We start from the raw sequence: 26,119 nt of genomic DNA, 5'->3' as shown, positions 1-26,119 counted from the left end.
TAGTAATCTGTAGGCTGAGGAGCGATGGCTTGCAGCATCTCTCCAAGGAGCTGCTTGTGTCCAGCAGTGCTGCACGGGGCATGTGTGCGCCACCAGCTGTACCTCGAGGGAGATCCCTGGGTTGAATCACTTTCTGTGTTGTTCAGGCAGCTGCCTCCCCTCAGAGTAGCCCTTTTCCTGTTGGCGAGTTAAATTGCGTCATGGAGGTGGTGATAGGAAACACTAACAGGTTTGTCATAGTGATGAATTTAGCAGCGTTTTAACACCAAAGTCACTTTGGACCAAGGCGGAATTAGAACTAACAGAACACCGATGTTGGAACTAGAATCAACAAGCAGCATCTGAATCTGGGCATAATACAAAAGCTGCTTTTTTAAAAAAAATAAAAGCACATTCCACATAGTAGGTAAGCAAACCACAACCAAAATAGAGGAGTTGATGGCGAGTCGGTAGAGGCAAACAGTCCAGGTGTTATTTTCAATAGCAGCAAGTGAACTGTAAATATTTTAATGTTAGTTTGCCCATATGTGATCTGAGATCATGATGAAGTGAGAGGAAATTAATGTGTCAAGAAATGTTAAAATACGAAACCAGCTGCAATCCACCACATAGATCACTCTTGTAATATGTGTTATGGGTCCATTTCTCCTGGAATAGTTTAAACTGAAGCAGTTTCTCTGTTTTGGAGATTTTTGTAGTTAATTTTAATTTTAGCTATTGTTTGGAAAAAGATGGGCTGTCTGTGTAGATATGAAGTATAGTTTTTTCCATAAAACAGAAGTTTATTTTGTATTAAAAATACCACTGTACTTGTTTTACACCATTGTATACATGTGGTGATATTAATGCTGAACTGTAAAATTCAGGAATTAAAATGTGACCCTGTAATTCCATAATTATTGCTTTTGTTTGGTTTGTTGTACATGGTAAGTTAAACTTGGAATTTTAAATGTGGCCATTTTAGAAGCTGCTTTTTTTTTTTTTTTTTAAAGCTTAGTTATCTGTGCAGTTTTACCAGTTAACTGGATACCACTAGCTGCAATCTCAAAGGGAACGGGTGAGTTGTTCCCAGGGCGGAAGGCAGCCGATGGACCTGGGGACACATGGGTGCTGCCCTCGGTGGGACTCCTTGTCACAGCTCTGCCACACAGCGCCCAGGACCCACCGAAGCATTCGCTGGAGCCGCAGCCTCGCCCACGTGCACTCGCTCTCCCGCTGACCATCGCCTGGGTTTCATCCCACGAGCCTTTTCTCACCGTCGGTAACGCGGTATGTGCCTTTGCTAACCTGAGGCTGAAAAATGGCATCACCTGGGCTGCCCATCTGTGTTGTGCTGGTGCTCCTGGGCAGCCACCCCCCAGGAGCACTCCGAGGGCCTCCGCCTGCAGCGGGTCTGTCTTTGCTCCGTGTTCCCCACCACCCTGGCTCTTCCCTCGAGTACTGTCAGGAGCTTTAAAAACACATCCAGACCCACAGGAGGGTTTTTTTTTTTTTTAAAACAAGAATGTCATTAATTTTTTTATAGTTACTAGAAAAAAAGACTGTAAAGTGGCATTAGATGTCCTGGTTAAAAAAAAGAAAAAAACAAACTAAAATCCCTGTAGAAGGTGACACGCAGCACTCTTTTTAACTGGCTTTTGGCTGGGGCTGTGTCCATCCCCCGTCCCCCCCGGAGGCTGTTTCCCCATCTGACCTGCTTTGGGGGTGCTGCCCATGGGCAGACCTGTCCCCCTGCCTGGGGTCCCTCTTTTTGGAAAAGAACATCTGCCAACATGTTACCAGTTATAAATACTATTTTAATAAAAAGTTACATGAAACTTTTGCATGGGTTGGGTTGTTTCTTTTAATGCAAGTCAGGCCTGGTGTGATGTGGGGCAGAGGACAGCGCCTCTCCCTGCTGCTGTTCAACTCTCAAAGCCAAATCAGTCAACAAGACTAAAATATTTCTACCCCAGAGTATGTAAAACAAAGTAAATCCAGCATTAATACCTAAGTGTATCGACTTCAAGCTGCATTCTCTGTTTCTCAAAATAAGATGGTCAGAGTTTCAGTTCCTTGTGAAATTAGCTTTTATTTCGCCGCAGAGCTGAAAAATAGTTTCTAATAAAAGGAATAAAGTTCTGTAATTTTTAAAATGAAAAAGTGAAGATTTCTAACTTCTTGACAACTGGTCAGGTAGGAATTATTTTAACAGCTCTTACTACCTGCTTTTTTTCTCTGTACTAGCAGTGGTTGAGGCCAGGGGTTTAGAACACCTGTATGCTGCAGCCATGGTGAATGGCCTCACTCTTGGCCAGGGAAAGTCTGGAAAACAACTGGGCTTAAGCATGTTTGAGTGTAATTTCAAATATTTATAAAGTACTGAGTTGCTTGTCTGAAAGTTCTATAAAACTAAGTGTAATATTGGAAAACAAATCCATTTAATTACTGATTATGACATTCTAAAAACATAACTTATGTTCTTGGGGCCTGCATGGAGCTTCTTAAAATTACCGCTTATTAATAACTTCTTCTTTTAGTTTTTCTGCAAGCATTTTCCTCTTCTGTAGTAATCTCTGCTTCTCTTCTGACATTTCCTAAAAACAAAGTGAAAAAAACACTGCAAGAAACTGCGTGGCTTCCCTGGTAGGTCCTCTGACTCATGGCACTTAGTGCTGACTGCACACATGAGCCACAGCCAGGAGCCAAGGACCAGCACTGGCCAACCTGAGGCTGCAGCAGCCTCCTTCAGACTCACTCACTCTCCAGAATGATTTAACAAAATATTATTCTGTTTCTTGAGAAGTGAGCCAGAATCTCCCAGCCAGAGAATTTGAGATCCCAGCGTGTGGATGATGGGCTCTTTCCATCTATCTGCCTTTTTTTCTGCTGGACTGTACCACTCTTTTTGGGAGGACTAACCTCAAATTCAGCTGGTGCTGCTTAGTTGTTCTGGAAGTTTCCCCAATAAACAGTATTTTGGGCATGTTTTGAGCATAATAAAATGCTCAGCAACTTTGAAAAAATACCAGAGGCAATAGAAGGTCCTTGATCATATGTAGATGCTCTGTAAAGAAGAGTAATGACTTTCTTTAAAAAAAACGTAACTTATCACATTGTTTTGTGTGGGTTTTAAGCTATTCTAGTGTCCTCATTTGTGTTGCAAGTTTTCAAACATTTCATATCAATGTAGATCAGACGGATTTGAGGCAAACGCATTAAGTCCTATTAACCGTAACAATGATTAACAAAAAAAGTTGGGGTTTTTTTTCTGATAAAGACCTCTATATTGATAGAGCTTTATCCTGTCATTGGATTCTGGGGTTTTTTATGTCTGTACTTTCTTTCCCTGATAGGATTTACTACTCTTTTCCCAAACTAAGGTTCACAGTACAAGGCTTTTTGTGATTTCAGCACTTAAGGAACCAAACGGCCTTTGGCCAAAGAGAGACCTTGAGGGAGGGGCTGACTGCCAGCTGCAGCTGTTCTCCTCCTGTCCTGCCCCTCCAACCCTCCCTCCCCCTTGGGGTTTGCCATTGGAGGCCCCTGGGTGGGTGGCAGCAGCCCCCACCCTGCAGTGTGCCTGCTCCTTCCAAAAGGTATCGTCACCTCCCACTTCTATTCCAGTGGTTGAGGGGCAGAAATCAAGGATTTCTTCTTTTAAAACAGGCACAAAACTCTCAAAAGATAGCAAAAGAACATAGCAAATTTGTTACCTCTATAAAATAAGTCTTTGCAAAAGAAAAATGTTTTCCCATTTCAGCTGGAAAAAAAAATCCCAGAGATTTCAGGGAGCCCAAGCAGTAGGTCACAGATTAGGAGAAAACCAGCATTTTACCGATTGATAAACTTGAATTAATCATGAGGATTTGATGATACCGAAGCAAAATAATACTAACTTAATCACTAAAATGTCTAGCCTATGAGCTTCTGGAAAAACAGCAACTTGAAAATACTTCCTATTTTCCTTTTTTTTTTTACCGTGCTACAATATTTCACAGCAATATTGACATCTTCACTGACATCATCTGTGCTTTTTATAAAATGGTCGGGGTGATTAAAATATTTGATTCCTTCACCTCTTTAGGAGACAATTCCTCTTCTTTCTGGTCAGTGTTTGTGGGTAGTGGCATGTTATTTCTTGACTCTTTCTTTGTAGCCATCAGCATGTCTCGTTTTTTCCTTAGGTAGTCCTCTCGTTGTTTCAGCTCCTGTTTCTCAAGTTCTGATAAATTCTGGAATTATTTTTTAAAAATACATTTTGAAATTAATTTCTGGTATGAACATTATGTGAGACAAAAGAATTTGCATCGTATCTGCCTCCAAATTTACGAAAAGAAAAAAAAAATCCAAGTTGAAGTTTCAAAGCAGAGCTGTCTACTAAAAAACTAGGACAGGACAAAGGCTGAATGCTGAAATCTATTCTAAAACTAGAATGATGATCTGAACTTTCTGCAAATTAAACTGGTGAATACCATAAGACAGTGTTTGCATGCTGGTTTAAAAAATTTTAAAAAACCCCAAAAAACCCAAAACACACCAAACCAAAACCATATTATTACAATAATACAAAAAATATATTTAAATATAATACTGGCCTAAATATATATTCTAAATGTAATCCTGGCTTTTTGCATTCTATTTGGGGGGGTTTCTTTTTGTTTTAAACTTACAGGTCCTTTCATCACAGTTTTTTGCGCTGCATTTTCTGAACATTTTCCAGCTGACCTTTTCTTACTGTCTTCCTTCCCTTTGGTACCAGAGGGCTGAGGTAAGCTTTCTGTTCCTTTCTGTAATGGGCGTACTGGTTTTAAGTCTTCCTTCGCAGACTTCTGAGATCCCCCTAAACAATAATTTCACACAGAAAACATTGAGACAGAAATACATCAAAAAAAATAAGTCTGTGTTTTGTCCAATAGCCAGAAAATCATCTCTCTCCTTTTTATTAATAAAACTTTTATTCCGGAAACATAGGTACTGTATTTGCACTAAGCAAGCAATTAAATATTGCTTAAATGGTCAGTATCTCTCCTGCAGTGAATGATAATTTGTCAAACACCTGAAATGAAATTTTGTATTTGGTGTTCTATATTCAGTTGATATTGAGACTGTAATTTCAATTTCTGTCTTGGTGAGCTGAGCTGGTGAGCAGCAGCTTCTGAGGTGCCCTTTAGCCAGCTTTGAGTACACACATACTGGTTCAGCTTTCAGCTCCAGAGAAAAGAAGCAGAAAATACCATATTTAAGTGAACTTGTATGGGAGTGGGGGGGAAGCAAAGCTCTGGAGATGCAATGCCTTACAGTGACCCAGCTCAGCTTTGCTCTGCAGCCAGGAGGATGCAGTGGGAACACCCCAGGTTGGCTCAGCACCCTGGGGGGGCTGGCTGGGGGTGGGGGCAGCCAGGGCACAAAGCTTACACGCTTTCAGGTGTCTGCCCCTGCCTCATGTGAGGGAAGTCCCCCACCATACCCCACTGGCCTCTGGCTTTTTTCTCAGATAAACCACCACCTGTGCTGACACAGAAAAGCAACCCTGTACTGAGTCCAGTGGTGCCTTTCAGAGCGGAGCAGGCACCCCGGGGGGTTTTGCCTTGGCTGCCATGGAACTCCCTCAGGGCAAGGGGCTGTAGAGCAGCGACATTTTCAGAACCTGACTAAGACTTCTCTTGACTTGACCCACAACTACTGCTGAGTAAGGCAAGTTGCTACTCTTACTACACTTCTGTTAAAAATTAAAAGGCTTTTTACTGTTTAAAATATGCCTGAAAATACCCATACAGATGCAAGAAACAAAATACAAACTTCACTGTGTTTGCTCAGTTTGAGTCTATCTATAATGCCTGAGTTGATACAAGTAACTGAATGTAGCTGATGATAATTTTGCAGTGCTGGACCATGGATTTTTGCTGTAATGCTGAGGAATAACTGCTTGGGCATTAAGGTACTAATGCTGAGGAATAACTGCTTGGGCATTAAGGTACAATTACTCTCTATGGTCTCTGCTGGACCACAGTAACAGCTGGCAAAGCTGGCTGAAGCTAGCGCAGGGTGAACACCACTCAGTTGGCTCTTAAAGTAAAATACATTTAGCTCTTCAACATTGCTGCTTTCTTTAATATAGGAAATTACAAGATATATAATTGTGAAAGGGTAGGGAGAAAAGGAAAGGAGAGGAAGTGTCATTCAAAGCACAGAAAACAAACCAGGACAGAAGTGTAAAACGAAGTTCAAGTCAAAGAATTTGCATTTCACTAAAATACGTGTGCTGGAAGTCTTGATGCTCCAAAGAATGTCTTTTGGTGATAGATAAAAGTTTATGGAGGTTCTGTGAGAGGTCAGAATTAAAACTGCTAGAAAAAGAAAGGCCTCATGCTATAGTTGTCCAATTAAAAAGCAGGGGAAAAACCCCCAGAACACACACTGCGTGCCAAATACGTACCCCATCACCAACATGATGACTGAGGAAAGCTACTTACCAGAAAGTAGTTCTTTGAAGTGTCGTGTATTTAAATTTACGCTGTGGCTGTCGCATCGTAAACACTCAAGCTGCAGATGTTTGTGTCTTAGCAATACCTGCAGATGTGGTCACAGGACCCTCAGTGTCACTCAACCCACAAACCTGAAAAGATACTGCAACTGCACATCCCCACAGCAACGTGCACACATGAGCACAACTTTTGAAGTAGCTGCCCTGCAGGTATCCAGAAAGGGACGCGTCGTCCAGGAATGCTGGAAAGGTCACTTGTGCTCCAAGGGGTTGAGCACGATCTTTACTGTGAAATTCCCCCTTCTGATCTCTCCATACTGCAACAAGCTGGGCAGTCAAGGTACAGGAGGAATGGTTTTGCAAGCTCTAATCTGTAAACTGATTGTAAGGAGCTCACTGAAGTGAAATTAAGACAATGAAGGCAACTACTATTAAATCTGAATTTGTTCTAGAGTAGAAAACTTCAAGGGGTCCACAAACTGAAATCTTGGGTCTCAAGGTGAAGGGGAAATAGCAGAAGATAATAAATAAAACTGCTGTGTATCTGCAGGAAGGGAACTGTACAGCAGACTGGAGGGAATGAGAAACAAAGGAAAAAATTCTTCCTTTTCCTGCCTCTGAGAACTGGCTGACACATGGGCTGTGCCACCTCAGAGGGGCACAAACCCTTAGCACAAGATTCTTGCTGGTTCTGTTCCCAGAGCTGTGTCTGGCACCAAGAGGAAGCCTGTCAGGCAGAAGATACGATCCTACTAGCTGAGCTAAGCCCTGAGTGGGAAGCCCATGTTTTGGAAGCAGGCAGTGACAGACTGGCCTGGAGCCCCCTCCTCGGTTCTGGGTGAGAAAGATGATTCCCAGTACAGATTCTCGATTTTTGCCACCACTACCCCAAAACCCACTTTTCTAAAAGGTGACAGTGGAAGATAAACTGTGACAAACTTTCTCAGTAGCCCCTATGGACAGCTGTACTGCCACAAGATGCCAGTTCTACATGGATGAAGATTTCCAAGGAACTTTTTGTAGGCCTGTCTCTTCCTTGGCATTTAAAGAGCACGGGAACGCTAAGCACCAGCTGAGCAGGCACCCAGACAGCACAGTAGAGAGGCTGCACTCCAGGCTGAGAAGTCTGGACTCCTGAGCTGCAAAATGTCCTGTCTCTCAAGCCCAGGGTTAAGTCCTGCAGATTATTTGCAGGAATGTGCCTTCCTCCTGAACCAGGAAAACAGTCACCACAAGACAGTTGTAGTTTAGTGGTGCTGCTGCACAACTATGCAAAAATAAGAAGAGTAAAATGAGGCTGGGAAAAGAATGTGAGTACACCTGCAAGCCTTCTGATGGTAGAAGGGAGAGAAGAGTTCAAATAAATGTAACCAAATCTCAGCCAAAGGACAGAAGGGATAAAAGGGGAAAAAAAGCTACTTCACAGGTCACTGACAATTTTTTCATTTTTCTAAGTCTCCTAATGTGAAAGACAGTAACTCAGTTCAAAAGAACAGAGGGTCCCACAACCACTTCATCTGCTTGTGGCCATCCAATGAAAAAGCAAGGAGACAGTGTGCCCCAAAGGTGCTACCAAGACTAAAAGTACCAAGACACCAGCTCAGATGTCTGTGATATGAAAACTTGCAGTGTGAACACATACAAGGACCAGTACGAGACACAGGAAAAAATGTAACTCAAGACAGTGCAGACTATTACTCCCAAATATTTGAATTATGTTTTTGGAAGTGGCCTTAGAATATTAAGTTACAAATTTTTCAAACTCCAAAGAGAGCAGATCCCACTAAGATACAACCTGTTTTTGAAGACCATGGGTGTATACACAGATACGTACGTACCTGTAGGTGTGTGTGCCTGTATACACACTTCTATAGGCTTCTTACCACCTAAGAAGCCTGCTTTCCTGAACAGACCAACACTCTTGTGCTTCAGCTGCCACACAAACGTACAAACAGCACCTTCATCACAACCAGTGATTCCATTTTTTTTTTCCCCTGCCTGTAAAGGCCCTGGCTTGGTCACACTCTCCAGTAAATAATCATGCACAAAATTCAGGCAATTTTCACTACATAACTTGCGTGAGCTACTTAAAAGAGCTCTCCTCGGTATTGCAAGTTGGTAGGTGTCACAATCCCACTCAAAACCAAAAACATCAAATTGAAAAGATTAATATGAGGAACAAAAATCTGAACCAAAGGCAAAACAATTCAGTTTGGTGGTCAGACAATTCAACTTGTATGAATCTTAACAGTTCAATGTTGGTTCCTTCAGAACTATTTGATTGCTATCAAGAAATGTTGTACAATTGTAGATTAAATCTATCATGGCCACACAAGGGGAGAGAAAGCATAACTTTTAAAGTAAATGACTCATCCTTGCTTACAGGGAACATACTGTTCTTAACAGTAATGGCAGCATAAGCACAGTGACTGGAAAGATGAAAACTGCTGTTAGACTCCTGTATTTCTCCTCCAGTAACATCACTGGATAATAAACCAGCTCCAGCTGGAAGGCGTTTCTGCAGCCCACCCCGTGCAAATGCCCTGCTCAGGGCTAACTTCAAAGCTAGGATGGTTTACTCCACAGCCTTAGCCAGCCAAGTTCTTAAAATCCTGAGACGAGCGGACTCTTCAGACATCTGAAAATAGTATTGTACTGCACACTCAGCATGGCACTTTCCCATACAATTACCTAATGGAAATTTTGGAGTTTCTTCGGAATCATCAGCTCCCCCAGTGGATTCATTAACTTTTACAGCTTCTCTCGAATCTCCTGGAAAACTGTAGGTAACATCTGGTGATTTAAGTTTATCATGTGCCTTAAATTAAAAAACAAACAAACCCGAGCATTACATTTCCCACTCCAGGCATTAAACTGTCAACACAAAGAAAACTCCCAAAAGAACTTCACTTACAAGTTGGGCTGTTTTCACTACATATTATGTTGTCAAAGTGAACAAAAGCAAACTACTCATTTTGTTTTACCAATAGGAAGGTTCTTACTGGCTTATAGTCATGAATCAGCATTTTTTATTTCAGTTCAAAACCTGTTTCCTTATCAATGTTGTTTCCCAGCTACAAGTAGGGGGTTTTTGCCACGCTTTTTATGTGACTTTGAAGCAGATGTCTGTCCACCACAAAAATACAATACAATACAAGAACCAGGAACACATATAGTGAAGTTACTGCAGAAATGGAGAAACACTCAGCTGAACGAAAACAACAGATCTGGATAATCTCCGACACTACTGTTTCAATTGCCTAGGAAATCTTGAGAATACAACCCACCTCTCAAAATAATAAAGACAGCTTGGATTCACCTGGAAAATCAACCATCTAATTCATATCAGAAACCCCCAGTGCTCATCAAAATATTATTTTGTACTAAAACATTCTCTAACAAGAATCTATTATTGAACTATTACTGTCACTTTCTCTGCCCATGTGAACTTGACTGGGGCCTCCATAATCCATCTAGTTTATCAGGAATATTGATATCCTTGGCTGGGTATAAAGATTAGGATCAGCCTGCATCTAAATACAACACAAATTCTTAAAATGAGCCAATGCTTGAGTTTCCTGGTTGTTTTGTAAGAAATCCAGCAGAACAGGTGACTCATTTCCTAGAATCTATCACTGTAATACAGGAAAGAAGAGTTTTGTCACCACTTTTCTACAGTGGTTTTCTATACTGGGAGAGGTTTAATTTGGTAGCATATCCCAGGTGTTCAGGACTTGCCCTCAGTGGCTCAGCTACCACTTGCACCTATCACAGGCTGGAATTCAGCAGCAGGAGTGGAAAAGTGTCCACCTCTGCAGTAGCTACATTTGGTCTCCAGGCAGTCTCCTTTGCCAGTCCAGGCTGAAGAATCAGTGCCTTCTCTTTCCAAATTCATTATGCTCAATTTCTTAATGACAGAAAAGAATAAAAGAGCAATTCTTCTCCCTTTTGGCACAGCCTACAATTCCAGCCCTTTTTTATTTTTTCCCGGGAAGGTTTAGTGCCACAATTCCACTGCAGCTGATTCAGTTTGGTTCTTACCTGCTGAAGGACTGGCCATTTAGCCAGTCCCCATTTACATTCCACTACCTTTCTACACAGTTTACTCTGATGAAGACCAAGTGATGGTCTAACTTGAGAGGATTTCTGCTTCCTGGTGATTAGGTTCTGGCAGTATTGTGCAGACTTAATGAGTAACTCTACTGTCTATGAAGTGATCCTCAAAATTCCTGAAGGATTATGAATGCTGTAATCGTTAAGAAGCTTATATTTTGAAGTGTCTTTGATCTTGACAATGTTAGTCATTCAGATGTTCTCTGGATCTGAAAGGTTGACATCCGTTGCCAGGATTTTAGAACTCAATACTGAAGAGGGAATATGCTTATCATATGAGGACCACCAGCTGACTGATGGCTAACGGTATCGTGTAGAGCACTGCTGTCATCTAGGAAAACATCAACAACAGAGCAGACCTGTCAAAAAGGAGTGTCAGTAAGACCTTCCTGACAGACCTTTTATTTGCTTAGGATGGGACACAGCGCCTTAAAAGGGATACAGCTGACATCCAGGACAGGAATATCAAGAGTATTTCTTAATCATCAGTATAACTCATCTGGAAAGGTAAGATACTCACTTCTTCAGTCCTTTTCTTTTCTTGCTCTATTTCATATTCTTCCTTTGATTTCCTGTAACACAAAATAGAAGTAAATACTCAAGACATCTTTAGTATCGGTGTCTTTTAGGTCAATTTAGCACTGCTTAAATATTTGAGGAATATCAAACAGTTACAGGATAAATGTGAATTTGTTAAGTGTCCAAAATAACTTATATAATAATGCACTCTTAATCAAAATCAGTAATTGCAATAAACACAGAGAACCCACCATTCTCAGTCCATCGTTCCCTGTGCAAAAATAAATGTGTAAGAATTTCCGGGACTTATCTATCCCATGTTTCATTAGCTGGTTTAAAGACAGGGAGGAAAGTATTTCCAGAATACAGAGGGAAAATAGCATAATATAACCTGAATGGATCAACTTGCTGTTGTTTAAGATTATGTTTATCTATGTTTGAACTGGGAAGAGAGGAGAATCTATAGAAGTCACATCAGCCCCCACACATCTTCTGAGGTCATAGCAACAGTCACTGACCCCAAGAAAGAAGGAAGCTGTACAAAGCATTAATGTCTACTGAAAAAGTAGAATTTTCCTTTCCAAGGGTTTCATGTTTAGGGTGTTACCTGAATGGATTACAGCTAGTACACTCCTGTTCTCCAGAGACATCTAACCCAGGTCTAACTTCAGGTCTGCCTGGAGATTCAGGGGAGAATGGGAAGGATGGGGCTGTTAAAGTTGCACATTGTTCTGTGCGTCACCAGGACAGTTCATCGTGACGGAGGGGTTATCTCGCAGTCTTTATTAAATATTCCTGATCACACCCACTGTCTAGCACCATTCATTTTCTCTGAGGTAGGATTTTGACAAGAACATTTATGTCAGCTGTAACATGAAGGCACTCTCCTGGAAAAGACTGGAAGAGTTAGGCCCTACATACTTTTGGTTTTTACTTTAAAATAACATACCAACTAAGTCTGATTCATTTTTTTTTACCTTAGAACCTCCCTCAGTATTTTCATTTCTTCATGTTCAATTTCACTGAATACATCAGAACCCTCTGTCAAACAGTCAGGCAACACACCTATAAAAAAACACATGGCAAAATTTATGCATTACTCTCAAGAAAATTATTTTGTACTCCATTTGGCATCATTCTTCATGCAGAGAAGGAAAAAATACCCCAAACAAACAGAACACCAACACCTAATTCTCTCTCTCCATAGCTGTTTGCAGAAAGATTCTAGACCCTGGGCATCAAATTGCTTGTAGCAACAAGATACAGGCTTCTGAAATAGGAAAGGACATCTAAGGGTAAAGCATAAACCATCATATGGCATTTGCTACAGACTGCAATTCTGCCATGGCTAACCAAACCCTTATCGAATCGAGCTCTTATATCAAACTTGACATTAAAAATTATTCTCTGGAAAAACATGCATGCTCTAAGAAGAAAAACCAAAATGGCAAAACTAAAGACATGGAAGAAAGGAGCGGGTAGATGAAAATCCTTTCAGAAACTGCTGCATCAAGCAGCAGGTCATTTGTTCCCTCTTTCCCTGCATTCTTCTGTTGCTTTTCCTTCTCTCACTTCAATATGTTATGGCAGGAGTAGATTATTTTCTCTTCTTTAAAATTATGCATGTATTAGTATGATGAGGGCCATAACTTCTGCTTTCTATATGGATTTTTTCATATGCAGCTGTACAGTGTGAACTGCAAAGTAAGCACAGCACATAGTACAGCATCACTGCTGTGCAAGTATCACAATTCAAACTATCAATATTGTCGTTGTTGATGAACTGATGTAATTGTTTTAACACTCAAAATTAGCACCAAAATTCTTTAACAACAAAAAAAAAAAAGTCAAGTTTCACAGTGAAATTTAGACAGAAAAACAGAACTGAAAAATCAGTTCATTTTAAAAGGAATGTAGACAGCTGTCACTGAGGATACAATCAGAGGACTAAGTACTGAAATCCTAGTCCCAGTAAAATCAACTGAATGTTTTCTGTTCACTGGAACTGGAATAGAACCAGTATTCTATACTCATTAATGAACGGACTACCTAGTCATCAAAAAACGAAGAAGTGAAACCCCACATTTACCATGTCTTACCATTTCTCTCTTTAATGATTCTAATAGCTTGCAATTGCATTTCAATATTTTTCTGTACCATCATTTTTTTAAATAGTCTAAAATCTTCTGCTGCCAACACTGTTTGCAAAATGGCCTGTAGGAGGGAAGATAGGCACAAAATTAAAACCCCTAGAGAAATCATAATCATCTCAGTCTGATGGAAATTATATTAAGATTTTAATTATCTGGAGCACGTTGTTAATGCTTCTATTTAATTCTCCTATCTGTCTCTTTTTCCAGCCATAAAAGTTGCACTAATAGCCAAGAAAAGAATTTGACAGTTTGTCTTTAGATCAACAGGTCTACGATAACATCATCACAAAACCTGGAGGGTTTCCCAGTGTAAGTTTACAACTGCCATTCATTTGACTTCCTGAACAAATGCATAAGCTTGAGTGAGGCATGTGTGCTCTGAAGAAGCTTGTAACACATCGAGGAGGAGAAATGTCAACAAACCCCACTTACACTGGCAGCAGAAGCTCCTGCTCCTCTGCTCGAAGTACTTGAGACAATTCTGAAAGGGATCTCTGAGCTGGTGAAGAGCTGCCTAACCATGCCTTGACTTCTCAAAGCCACTGTCTGTCTTACAGATTGTACTAGTTTTATTATAAAACCAGAACAAAACTTATTTTATGGAAGATGTCTATTCTTTTAATCTCTAAGTTTTTCTGCTACTGTAAACAGACTGAAGTCAAACATAAAGCTGATAAATACACAGACAAAGGTGGCAGAAACACCCTAAGCCTAGAGGCTTGTTTTGGAAAATACTGAGCAGACGTAATGAATCTCAAAGGTCTGACACCACAGAAGTATCTGTCATTATTTTCAAGATGTGCGTTCTTCTGAACTTTTTCAAAGTTCATTATATAAACACACACATTAAGTTTTAGAAAATTACAGTTTTAACGAGAAAACGTCTCAAAGTTTCATCTCCACCCTGCTATATTAGTGAAAATAAAGCTAAAAATTAAATCTATGCATTCCTTAACAAAGGAAAACACCTGTGAAGCGTGTGTCTTTGCAAGAGGAGAGGAAAAAGCTGCTTGGAATTTCTCTTCATTAATTCCAACTTCTTTAAGATAGTCTTCTAACAATTTTTCAACCTGTAAGAAAGTATAAGCATTATGTTCCAAGAGGTTTTTCCTTAAGAATCATATGATTTTTTTTCATAATTGTCTATTCTTCTCTGTTGATACTGTATTTTTAAACTCAAAGGAGAATCACTGGAATAGTATAACTGGTTTTTCTGTTATGTCAGGCTTTATTTACTTTGATAAACTGTTCAGAATAAGCATTTTTATTGCTACATTTGATTACTACTTAATTTACCTTCTCCAATTTCCAAGGATCTTACTTATTTACCTTTTCCCCAGACTCCGGGCTAGTATTCCTCAACATTTTTTGCCCAGTAGGTAAAAGGCTTTTTGCCAGTCTGTGTGCCTGAAACCCTTCAGGGTCAGAGCAGAAACGGATGGTGGTCTGTATTTATTCAAATGATGTTTTTAACATCAACTATTCGCAAGCCTTGTTACAAAACCAGTATTTTAGAAAATCTGCGTGCATTGGTTTATAGGTATCTTAAGCATGATCCAAAAATGTCCTGTATTTTTTTCCTGATAACTGAAAGTTAATTCAAAAGATTTACCAGACTCTTTAGTGAATGAAATACAAGTTTTACATGTTCTCAAACATCATGCTGTTTGTCATAGAAAGTATGAACATTATCAAGCTTTTAAGTACAGTATTTTGGCTCACAGATATATTAATTTTGATGAAAAAATGTAGAACAGCATAAGAGATATGACTGTGTGTTAAAGTTTCTTTTCTACATATCTCGTGTTTAAGCATAAAAATGTATATGAAAAGTATGACTCAAAGGATTTCTAAATAACACTTATCACAGCCAATATTAGAAAATTATAAATAGCAACACATTTAGAAGTTCATCTAAATACTACTTTAATATTTTAAATTATATTTCTTAGAAATCTACCACAAATAGTGAATAATGCTTACCAGAGCTCGGTACTCCTGATAAATTTCGGTATAAGACAGCTTGCTTTCCTCTTCATCATCAAAAACTGTGGAAAAAAACCCAAACAACAAAACACACACATTTTAGAGTTGGTGTACACACCACTAACTTATGTATTAGAGAGAACGATCAACCTTTACAAGGGAATATATTTAATCATATGAAAATAGAGGCCATGCTTGATAATAGTATTTTTCCACATATTCAGGCTAAGCATGTACTTTTGATAATTTAATCTAATTAAATATAATAATTTAATAGCTGGAAAATGTACCTTCAAAACAAGCAGATTTCTAAGCAAGTTGAGGATTCAGCAGATACGTACCCTAAAAAGTAAGATTTAATGTACCTTTGTGTAAGATTGTTCTAAGATGGCAGATGACATACATAAAGCAAGAAATTTCTCTCTCTCTTTCCATGTATTTATGTGAAGGATGTATTACTGATGATTTAATTGGTTTAAAATGCCATTAGTTTAGCAGGAAGCCAAGGTGATACAGGAAAATGAGACCCTCCCTGCCTAAAAACAGATAACCACAAAGAGGAAATCTGCTGCAGGTAAGTTATTTTTCAATGGTAACTAACCTGATTTAGATAAAATGGGCACCTGTATAATATAGGCCATATTAATAATATTCATGTAAGTTTGTATGAGGAACTCTTTACTGGAAATATCAAGCTAATGAGCTCTATGCTGCAGAATAGATGGAAGAAGCAGAAAACAAGAGAAACTGAAGACTAGGTTCTAGGTTTTTTTAATTTACTTTTTTTTTTTCTCTGTCAGCAATGAACAAGAGGTAGTGTGAAACCTAGCAATTAATGCAGAGGCTTAGAAATAAGACTTCCTCAATCCCCTTCAAGATTAGCCACTCTATGTTGGACAAGTCACTTCCCATGTGCACTCTCTGAAGTAATTTGAAGAATGGGAATTCTGCTTAAATGGGTGAATGAGTGCCATTTATTCTTCCTATATATGACATCTCTGACAAAAGATGGTACTGATATGCATAGAATCAGTGTCATTTTCACTGACATTTAAGAGTGGCTTTTAGAAAGCATCATTTCCCACCCGTAACAGCCCTGAGGCTGTATCACTGAACCTTGATAAGGTGTGGTGCAAGATGGCTGTTCCTGAAAGAGAAAGTACTCCCATCACTTTCTAACAATTTACAGCAAGCCAAAGCCAGACATTTAATCAAACAGTTCAGGCCCTGTAAATAAGCAAAGGAACCTTGCTTTTTAAATGACATAATCTGGAAAACCAGCATCTGCTTTTGTTTAATTTTTGCACAAGGGAATTTTTTTGATGAAGGGGTTGAAAATAAAAAAAAGCTTTAAAAATATTTAGGAATAAATTCAAATGGTAGAAAAAGTACTAAAGTCTTACTCTAAAAAGAATGCAGCTCCTATGGCAACCATCCTATTACCAAACCCAAGAGGGTGAAGACACTCTATTGTCTTCTGCATCTCGCAGACCCCAACCTTTGTCTTGGTTTCTCTGTTCCTTCCCCCCTTCTACTACTCCTTCCTGCCCTGGGCACTTGAAGGAGGGTGACACAGGGCTGTCACTCCTCAGTCAGTGTCTGTGCCGACAGGTAGCCTCACGCTGCCAAGGCGATGCTTCCAAGCCCTCCCCCTCCTCCTCCTCCCACAGCTGCAGGGCAACACAGAAAGCAGAGTGGAAAGTCTGCACAAACTGCTCTCTGTTTGCAGGCTCTGAACAAAAAAGAGGCTGAAGTGCAGTGCCAAATCAAGCAAGCTGCAGTCAGCATCTCCTCTGAGTGGCATTAAGGAGTACTTTGAATGGAGACCTTGGATTTTCTTGAGTCAGGGCTCCTAAATCATGACACCATTATTTTCCCTAAGATTTTAGCACAGGGTCTTTGGTCGCCCAACAGGAACAAAGATCTAAAGAACCACTGTATCAAGATAAACCAAGGGACCCAAATATCCCAGGAGACAAACGCATCACTCTTCTGTTAAAATTGAAATCTTTGCTAGGACTCCTCAGACGGGATGAGCGCTAAGTCAAGTTTAAGTTCTCCCTGCTAGACTGACTCCTTTGACCTCACAGACAAGATCTGGTAAGCAAATCTGAAGGAATTCTTCCCTTTCTTGCCCAGCCCTCACTGACTGGGGAGGCAACTCTGTGCTGGGAGGGAAGGGAGTCACAGGCAACAATACCTGTTCATTCCTTCTTTTGTCCTTCTGGTGCTCAGAACTATTATCAAGCTTATCTACGTTCACATGATGTTTCAATTAATACCTTCGAAGAGCTGAATAAAACTGAAAAGCCCTCTCGCCTGAAATACATACCTACAGATTTATGTTCAGTTTCACAGCCACATAAAAGGAAATCAATCCAGTCAAGAGAAATTAATCAGGTTAATTAGAAGAAGAAAGGAGAGAGAGAAAGCAAACAACTATCAACAGAGAGAAAACCATTAGGACGGTTTATAAGTTGAAGTGCAGGGACTTGGCCTAAATAACTACTGTTCCAAAATAAATTCCTTGCATAACAATTACCAAAACTCAGGTTCTTTTTGAGGAATCACTAATTATTGTAAATTAATCGAAATGTTGTTAATTTGCTTGTTCAGCCCAAAGACTGAATGTTTTGAGAACAGAAAGAATTCTGTCCTGACAAAATGTCTCAGTCAAAAAAGCAGCAATGCAACCTGGACAGGTTCTAGGTTTCCTTGTGGAAAGGAAAAGGCAGTAGCGCAGATATCTGCAACTAAAACTTCACATTTCTCTAACTGTGCTTCTTAGCAACCCTAGCACTGTGGTAACACCACTTCTTTAGGCTTTTCTTTTTTCCCAGTAGCTTCTGAGAGTTGTCAAATAGCAGCACCCTGTACCACAAATGATACCTTGGAAGATAATTTCCTGCAAGTGATTTCTTTTCTTTGTTCCTCCAATTTTTTTATGTACAAATCAACGGGCAAGAAGGGACCATTACATAAACCTGCCTCTCACTACATGGAAATTTACAGAGGTTTCCTAAATCTTCTTACTGCCAGTAAATTCCCCTCAGCCTTCTAAAGAAGAGATCATTGCTTCAGAGAGGGATAATCAACTCCCCCAGTTCCTAAACCTAGACCCTTTGCATGATACTCAAAATGCCTGACCGACCTCAGGTTTTGGCAGACATCCTGAGAGAAAACTTTTACTTTAGATTTCTTTCCTGCTTCCTAGCTGTAAAGAGTCTATCAGCTTTACCTTTCTCATTCTCATTTCCAGGTATACTAGGTAAAGGCGTACGTACTCACGATGATCTTGCCTCATGCAAAGCTTGGGAAGTGTGGAAATGATTCAGGATAACTGAGAAGCAACTGGTGTAAAAGCTGTGATCTGAATCAGGGGGGCATCTCTTTAACTGAATATGAAGTCAAAATTCTTCACGGGGCCTAACAAGAACAACTGCACAAGGAAAGACACGGCCAGCCCCACAGAGGCCAACCAGTACAGAAGCTGTTTTGGAGCCCGCAGTGGGATGGAGGGGAGGAAGGAGTAAGCACAAGCAGGTGGAATACTAAGTAAGAACCATTCTACTTTGAGCTTGATGTTAGTAAGTCTCTAGAAATAAAATGGATTTGGAAGCTTTAGTTTCGTGACTTTGGTATATTAAAGTTCAAATTATTAATTAATAATTTATTAATAATAATTATTATTATTATAGCAGCCATAAAAGGTTATCATAAATGAGTTTGCAGCAACATGCTTTGTCATGTGTGAACGTCTGGAGGCTGGATAGGATCACCAGCCATCACATTCTCAAACATGTTTTTTTCCCCAATAATCACAAAAGAAATCTTCCTTTTTTTCCTCAAGGACTTAGGCAGTGCTTTCAGACTTGCCCAAATCCTAACTAGTTTGCTCCCTAAAAGGATCCAGGTGCTCTCTGGCAGCAGGAAATTTGTTCTGTAAGTAGCAGAACTCATTTAGCCAAATCTTTGCTGCAGAAAGTCTGTCTCCTCTTTTCCTCACTCTGTACCTACATCCATGGAGGCCTCCTCTGGCACTTTCCCATGGAGCTACACTTCCAGTTTACCCAGGCTCTTCCCCAAATTATTCCACAATTCCCTCAGTTCTTTCTTGAGGAAGAAAAGGAAGTTTAAGTAGAACTGCTTCCAGGCTAAACTCATGCACAAAACGTAACTGGTAACTGTTTACTTTTTAGTGCTATCATTATTTTTTGTGAGGTCCTAACTTACTGTTTCTCATCTCATAAGTGACAACGTTCACAAAATGGCGGGAATTTACTCTGAGGGTCCAACTCTCCTGTCCTACTGGGCAGAGAGCGATCTCAGCTCTACCGTCCGCCTTCCCAAGGAAAACCACCTGCCTGCGGGAAAGTATTAACGGCCTCCCGGGAAGGAATCAGAGGCAGCAGGACGCAGCACTCGTTTAGGTGTCACACTGTAAGCTCATGCCCTAATCCCCTAGACGAGCTGAGGAAGGCAAACCGCCACAGCCTGGCGCAGGGCTGGCTCAGGGGAGCCCGGCTTTCCACGGACGGGGCACCCCCTCCCCAAAACCCAACAGCGGCCCGACCTGCCAACCGCCCGCTGCCCGCACAGTATCCCTGGAGCGGGGGGGGGGGACACGACACGGACACGGGGACACACACACGGAGACACACACGGACACGGGGACACACACGGACACGGGGACACACACGGACACGGGGACACACACGGACACGGGGACACACACGGACACGGAGACACACACAGAGCCGGCGGCCGCCGCTCACCCTCGCATTTCTGCTCCATGAACTCGAGGATGGGGATGGACCAGGCGGGCCCCCGCAGGAACCCGGCGATGGTGTCCACCACCCACTCCACGTCGCCTTCCTCCTCCTCCGCCGCCATGGCCGGGGCCCGGGGGGTTGGAGCGCCCGCCCGTCCCTACGGCAACCGGCGTCACGCGGGGGGGAGGGCGGGAGGCCGCGCGCGCGCGCCGGGCCATGGCGGCGTCGTGAGGGCCCGGCCGGCGGCCGCTGGGCCGCGGGAGCGAGCCGGGGGGGTCGGGGGCTGCCCTGAGGGTGTTCCGGCGCGAAGGGGAGGCGCGGGGGATCCGCCGGACATGCGCGGGCCTTAAAAGGCCGAGCGGGAGCCAGGCGATCCGCTAAACGCGGCCCTCGCCACCGTGACAGTGAGTTTGTTGAAGGCGCGAACACCCTGAGGTGGAGATTGGGGTTGCTCGGGGATGTCTTTGAAGCCCCCCGGGAGAACTGAGCCCTGCGGGTTAACGCGGGTGAGTGCGCCCCGTAGCCCGGGAAGGGTGTCGGGGACGGGGCGTGCGGGCACCTGCCCGGCAGCACCTCCAGTGGAGGATGGTCCTGGGTGATGCAAAAAATCGTTGTTAACCTGTATCTTATCACACGTAGCAAACTAACTGTCATGCTCCAGTTAGCTTCGTTAAGAATTAACTTAGTTAAGAGCAGTTAGGTGTCGCACCTGGCACTCCAGTTACTTGAACTTAAAATCTTAAACCACTTAACAGGCCTTCACAGGAACACAGATACCTCCACATAATTAATTTACTCATTCCGTCAGTGCCCTAAAGTGTAAGAATTTACAAGGCACTATGTAAAAAGATCGACATTAAAACTTAATTGCTTGAGTGTTCTTTCTTAGAGCTGGTATTTTTGGACACATTCCTTTTCTTCAGCAAAATGAATGTAATTTCTGTCATCTTCCTCACCTGTTACACTGCTAAAAGTCCAAAAAGTTTTTCTTAATATTTGAGTTTTATTTCCCTCCTAGTGTTGGGTGACTGCTTGGTTTACTTGTATGTGTTACGGGTAGGTTAAAAAAAAACCCCAAACCAACCAAAACTCTTTGAAATCTATTAATTTTTAACTCTATCCTTGTTAGAGGGGTTTTTTTATGCAAGCAAGAACAAGTAGTTCAGCGGTCACTCCAGCTAGTTACATCAGCCTCTATTCTTGTTCTTCCTCAAGAAAAACTGTCGTAGATGTTAATGAGACTTTGTCTCCGTGAAGATTCAGTGCTGGCTGTAGACTAACTTATTTTCATCTCAAAGGTAACAATTCTATGCTGTCTTCCCTGCAGAGAAACACCTGATCAGTCATGCTTAACACTACTTTAATAAGACACTGCACGGGAAAGCCTTCAGTTTGTAGTGGTCCTTTTGCAGGTCTCTTCAACTCCCTCCAGATTGTCAGTGCTTCCAGTTCTGCAGCCAGCTTTGTGCTCTGAGACTATTAGTAGTGACAGTGTTACTTGTGTACTGTAGAACAGCTACCTCAGATCTGATGATTCACACAATGTAATTACTAATTCAGGCTTACATGACCGTGAGGTACGTTCAGCTCTTGCGTAGGCCATCAGCTATAAATCAGGATCTAGGAGCAGCACCGTTTTCAGCTCAGTCAGTAGCTGCCAGCAGCCACTCTGTGTTATGTCAAGTTGTGCTAGTGCTGCTTGCACTTGCAAAAAACAGTGCTTATATCTTTGTTATTTTTCCAAAATCCACTCTGCTTTTATAAAGCCTGCTTCTGGTGTCACCGAAATCCAGGATAAAAATAACTTATCGACACCAATTTGAAGCAGATAAGCAGACACTTCTTTATTGATGGCCGGACGTGTAGGGGAGTGTGCTCACCAACAACACGTGCCGAGCACCAGAATCATACACCTTATATAGAATTTACTCATACATATTCATTAAGTCTTCATACATAAGCATACAACTTCCAAGAAATCATTAACATATTCTCCTCCTATTTCCAATTCTGCGCAGTAAAGGTTAGAAATGTCTAGAAATGGGGCTGGGGTGTAATGTGAGTAGGTGGTCCATGAGTCGGTGGTCGCGATCTCCCCCTGCTGGAATTACCTTTTGCTTAAGGACACAGTTTTCTTGGCAGGTACCTGCAAGCTGTTACGGTTACTTCCCTCAGTTCCCATTAATCCTGGACCTTGACAACTACTTGCATTCTTCCAGTCCTATGTATGTATTATAAATCAGTTTACAAATCACCTTATGTTTTGTTACCTAGGTTCTAACTGTTCCTACTAAACAATTATGACCAATCCCTTCGGCCTTGGTACGGGCTGTACAGGGAATTCTAGAGTAGCAGTCAGTTGCTAGATTCAAAATACAATAAATGTAAAATGATTTTTACTAAAATATCCCTTAATTCTATACTTATATTAAAATCAAACACAATTTAATTTCAATTGGTAATAAAATCAGTAACACTGGCAACGTTGTGCAGTTAATGTCTCTAGAAAATACATTCTTTGAGAGGAGTGTTCCACACCGTAAATCTCTGCACCACAGTCATCTCTTTCGGCTGTAGCACGCCCGCTGCACCCGGCCCGTGCGTGAAGGATCTGCTCCCGATGGTGCAGCGGATGTCAAAAGTCTCCGGGGAGCGGGAGGAGGCGCGGCCGAATCCCCTCTCTGCCCCCGCAGCCCTCCTCAGCCGTTCCTGTGCTGATAGATCCCTCCTACTGCGAGCTTCGCCGGAGAACAGCAATAATCACCCAGTGTGAAATGAAGCTGGGAAACTTGAGAAAGGAAGAAGGCAGGGCTCAGACCAGAAAATCCTGCATATCTCTTCGCCTTTGAATGAAGTAGGTAAAAACCTCTAACAGAAACATGCTTGGAAACTAAAGAGCATCTAACATTCAGATGTGACTTCTCGAAAAGGGTAGCGTGTATTGCAAGACAGAGAGGGAGTTTCCTACATCAAACCAGAGAGCTCATAATGTGTGCCTCACTTAGCAGAATTAATTTGAAATCTTTTGAGTCCCATCATTTCTCTGATCGCTGTTGATACTGAGGTTAGTTGAATTACAAGGTCATAAAAACACAAATTCAGTTTTATTCTTTGTATCACACACTCATGTATCAGTGCACGTAGCTGTATTACACGACACACCAAAAAACATTGGACTTTTCTTCTGCTAGCAATGTGCTTTGTCTCTGCTGAGCTCAGCTGAGATGTCTCCCACACACAGCTCTGACACTGAGAAAAATCTTCTTATTCTTTCAGCATGGGTAATCTTATTTTTCACTTTTTATTTTCTGCATAAAATTGAAAGTGTTTCATCATAGTTACAAGAAAAATTGCTAATGTTTATGAGGGAATTCTGTCCACCTTAATCAAAACCTTTTTATCACCTCACAGGAAACTGCCCAATATTATGATGTTCTGTTCTTAGATGTCAGGGGGAAGTGGTTTAGTTTTTAATAACACAAAAGATAGAGCATCTTGTCTGACTCACAAAAGAGGAATTATTGCTTAATTTTCTGTCTTCTCTGTACAAGTTACCGTATCAGACGTTTTGACACACTCTTGCTTCATTGCTTTGTATATGTACTGACAAGTAAATTTTGTCAGGCCTTTCCAGTCTCTGCATACTGCTGTGTATGTCAGTATCCAATTCTCTTCACCTCCACTGGTCTCCACTCATATACATAATGCAGCAGATCACAAAGCCCGAAGTATTTTTTCTTCAGTCTCTCTTTTATGAAATAATTCTTGCACTAATAGCTAGATTACTTTTTCATTTCCCACAAGTATCTGGAAAATACGCTAGTATATAATTTTTATTACTCATTAATGCCTTCTAAAAGTTATTTCTTATCCTAATTAGGTATAAAATTAAACTTATAAGCTGTTTCTATTGTGCGTGTCTTTAGAACAGAAATATTGAAGAGTTACCATCCACGTATCGCCCTGTATCTGAACACAGTCTGTCAGTCTGTGAACATTTTACTGGATTGCATCCCATCAATCCTGCATTAAACCTGTATTAAGGGGCTAGTCTAACTCTGACATCAAAATACAAAATTATAGTAGCAGCACAACTTGTAAATATTTCTGTTTGGAAAAGATGGTCTTGAAAAAAGCATGTAAGATCAAGAGGAAAGCAGTTCTGCTGACTGTTCTGATTGAATTTTGATGTGTCTAATGCTGTCTTTCTGTCTGCACTTAGACCTTATAGCACTATAAGTAAGTCTGAAATTCCAGAATATTGAGAATATCTGACTTCTTCCTGGTGAATGCCATTGTTGATCTGTAACTGCATTGTATTAATTTATTCACCTTTGGGTTAAAAACCAAAAATTCTATCTGCCTTTTTTTAGGCACTGCTTCACAGTATTTGCTTCACTACTGTATATGTTCAGGCCCTAAGGATATTTATCAGATAGGCAGTCTGGGTGTTATCTGTGCTAGTTTTGTTATTTGAAAAAGCTGTAAGTGTATCCATGCACCTAGTTTTTGGTTTGTTGCAGATAGCCAAAGCTAATAAATTTGAAAAGTAAAATTAAAAAGAGGCAAAAAGGCAGGTAAGTTTTTAGCTGTTGGCAAAGCAAAGCTAGTTTTTACATCACCTTAAATTTCTTCCTTTTACTCTTTTCAACGTGGATAATTTTGTTGATGTTTGAGGAATTTTGAGGATGTCAGCAAAGGTGCAATATCTAGATTTACAGTTAAACGGTCTTATTACTCTCTTGTTTAGGCTTTAATTCTTCCATCCCCTTAATTTGTAATATCTAATAAATAGTCTTGCAACTGTAACAACTATAAATATTTTCAGCTTAGTAAACCTAATATAACTTTTCCAATTTATTTTTATAAATTTTAGTTCGGGAGGGATTTTTATAGGGAATAATTGTATCTCTGAAAGGAAATTCCAGTTGTGTTTAATACATCTGACCTCAAAGAGAACCCTGTTCTCAAGCTGTCTTCTGGGAAATGGTGCTGCAGAGGCCTTTTTCTTCATGGAAACTGTGGGCCCCTGTAGGGTGGGAGCAGACTCTGGGAAGCTGTAGTGCACTCCACTTTTTCTGTGTAGCAAAGGTATATACTTAGGCTGTCCTTGACATACTTTTATCTAACTTGTTTTTCCGAACTTCTAATAAAAGAGATTCATAACCTTCTCTTTATCCAATTTCTCCTACTAGACCCACAAATACAGAGCTATGAAATTCAATGGAAAGGCTACAGGAACACAGTGTTACTGTATATTTAACAGCATGGGCAAAAATGTACATCATACACTGTATTTAAAATGATGTTCTGTGTTGAAATGATTATAAACAGGTTTCAAGCTCATATTATGACTTGATAAAGCCTCTGAATTTGTGCGGTTCATAAATTTTTAAGCCATTGTTTTACTGCAGCTAAAAATGAACAGGTCTGCAAATTGCAGGCCAGAGTGTTTATTCATATGAATATGTCCTGGGAAACGGGCAGAGCTTCTCCCATGGTCAGGGTATGTGTAGGGTTAATTCTCATCACTACAAGCTTGCTTGCTCAGATTGACCTGCTTAGGTGTGAGCACTTCATCTTCTATCTGAGAAAAACAGCCTGAAGTCGGTAGCCAGACATTCAAGAGTAGCACATTTCTTTTATCTGGGAACTCAGTCAAACTTTGTCTCCTCACTACCCAGCTGCAAAATATTTACTGAGAGAAAAAAGAAACCATGGGAGTCTGCTTTATGGCAGCAAGGCTGTTCTTCCAAAAAAAAAAAAAAAAATCTGTATTTATATAAAACAGCAGGAAAAACATCTACCAAACCTGTCTTCTCACGTGTATTTTGATTCATGGGGCAAACACTCTGGCCAGAGCTAAAGCTGCGTATCCTGGTTATCATACATAGGTCTCACATCAATATCAACATACATATTCCCTGGAAAGTCATTGTACATATTTTTCATTCTCTTTTTTTTTTTCTTCCTACACAACAGCACGTGCAAAAATACATATTTTTATTCTTTATTTTTCACCAGGAAGAAATTGTGTATGTTCTAGCAAGTGTGGGGGCTTCTGGGTGCACCATCCAACGTGCGCTTAGGAAAGTGCTTTGTACTCAGCA

General features: G+C 40.8%; 1 protein-coding gene across 1 annotated transcript; it reads right to left on the bottom strand.

Annotated features, from left to right (window-relative positions):
- Positions 1 to 1,775: 1,775 nt before the first annotated feature.
- On the bottom strand, positions 1,776 to 20,233 carry CFAP36 (cilia and flagella associated protein 36). Its single transcript, XM_074907802.1, has 10 exons — positions 20,013 to 20,233; positions 15,235 to 15,299; positions 14,220 to 14,321; positions 13,198 to 13,312; positions 12,076 to 12,163; positions 11,100 to 11,151; positions 9,158 to 9,284; positions 4,653 to 4,822; positions 4,059 to 4,214; positions 1,776 to 2,576 (listed from the first exon to the last, which is right to left on the bottom strand). Exons 1-10 carry the CDS (start codon positions 20,128 to 20,130, stop codon positions 2,490 to 2,492), a joined length of 1,080 nt encoding a protein of 359 aa, XP_074763903.1. The 5' UTR covers positions 20,131 to 20,233; the 3' UTR covers positions 1,776 to 2,489.
- Between the last annotated feature and the right edge of the window lie 5,886 nt (positions 20,234 to 26,119).

Source organism: Athene noctua, chromosome 1, assembly GCF_965140245.1.
Source record: "Athene noctua chromosome 1, bAthNoc1.hap1.1, whole genome shotgun sequence".
NCBI classification, from domain to species: domain Eukaryota; kingdom Metazoa; phylum Chordata; class Aves; order Strigiformes; family Strigidae; genus Athene; species Athene noctua.
Note: the sequence above shows the minus strand (reverse complement) of the source record. Positions and strands in the feature narration are given on the sequence as shown.

Excerpts from the sequence above, each read along its gene's own strand:
- CFAP36 (XM_074907802.1), bottom strand. The coding sequence starts at position 20,130 with ATGGCGGCGGAGGAGGAGGAAGGCGACGTGGAGTGGGTGGTGGACACC. Across the intron at positions 12,164-13,197 it reads AATCATTAAAGAGAGAAATG|GTGTGTTGCCTGACTGTTTG; the intron begins GTAAGACATGGT and ends GTTTTTTTATAG. Across the intron at positions 4,215-4,652 it reads AAACTGTGATGAAAGGACCT|AATTTATCAGAACTTGAGAA; the intron begins GTAAGTTTAAAA and ends AAATAATTCCAG.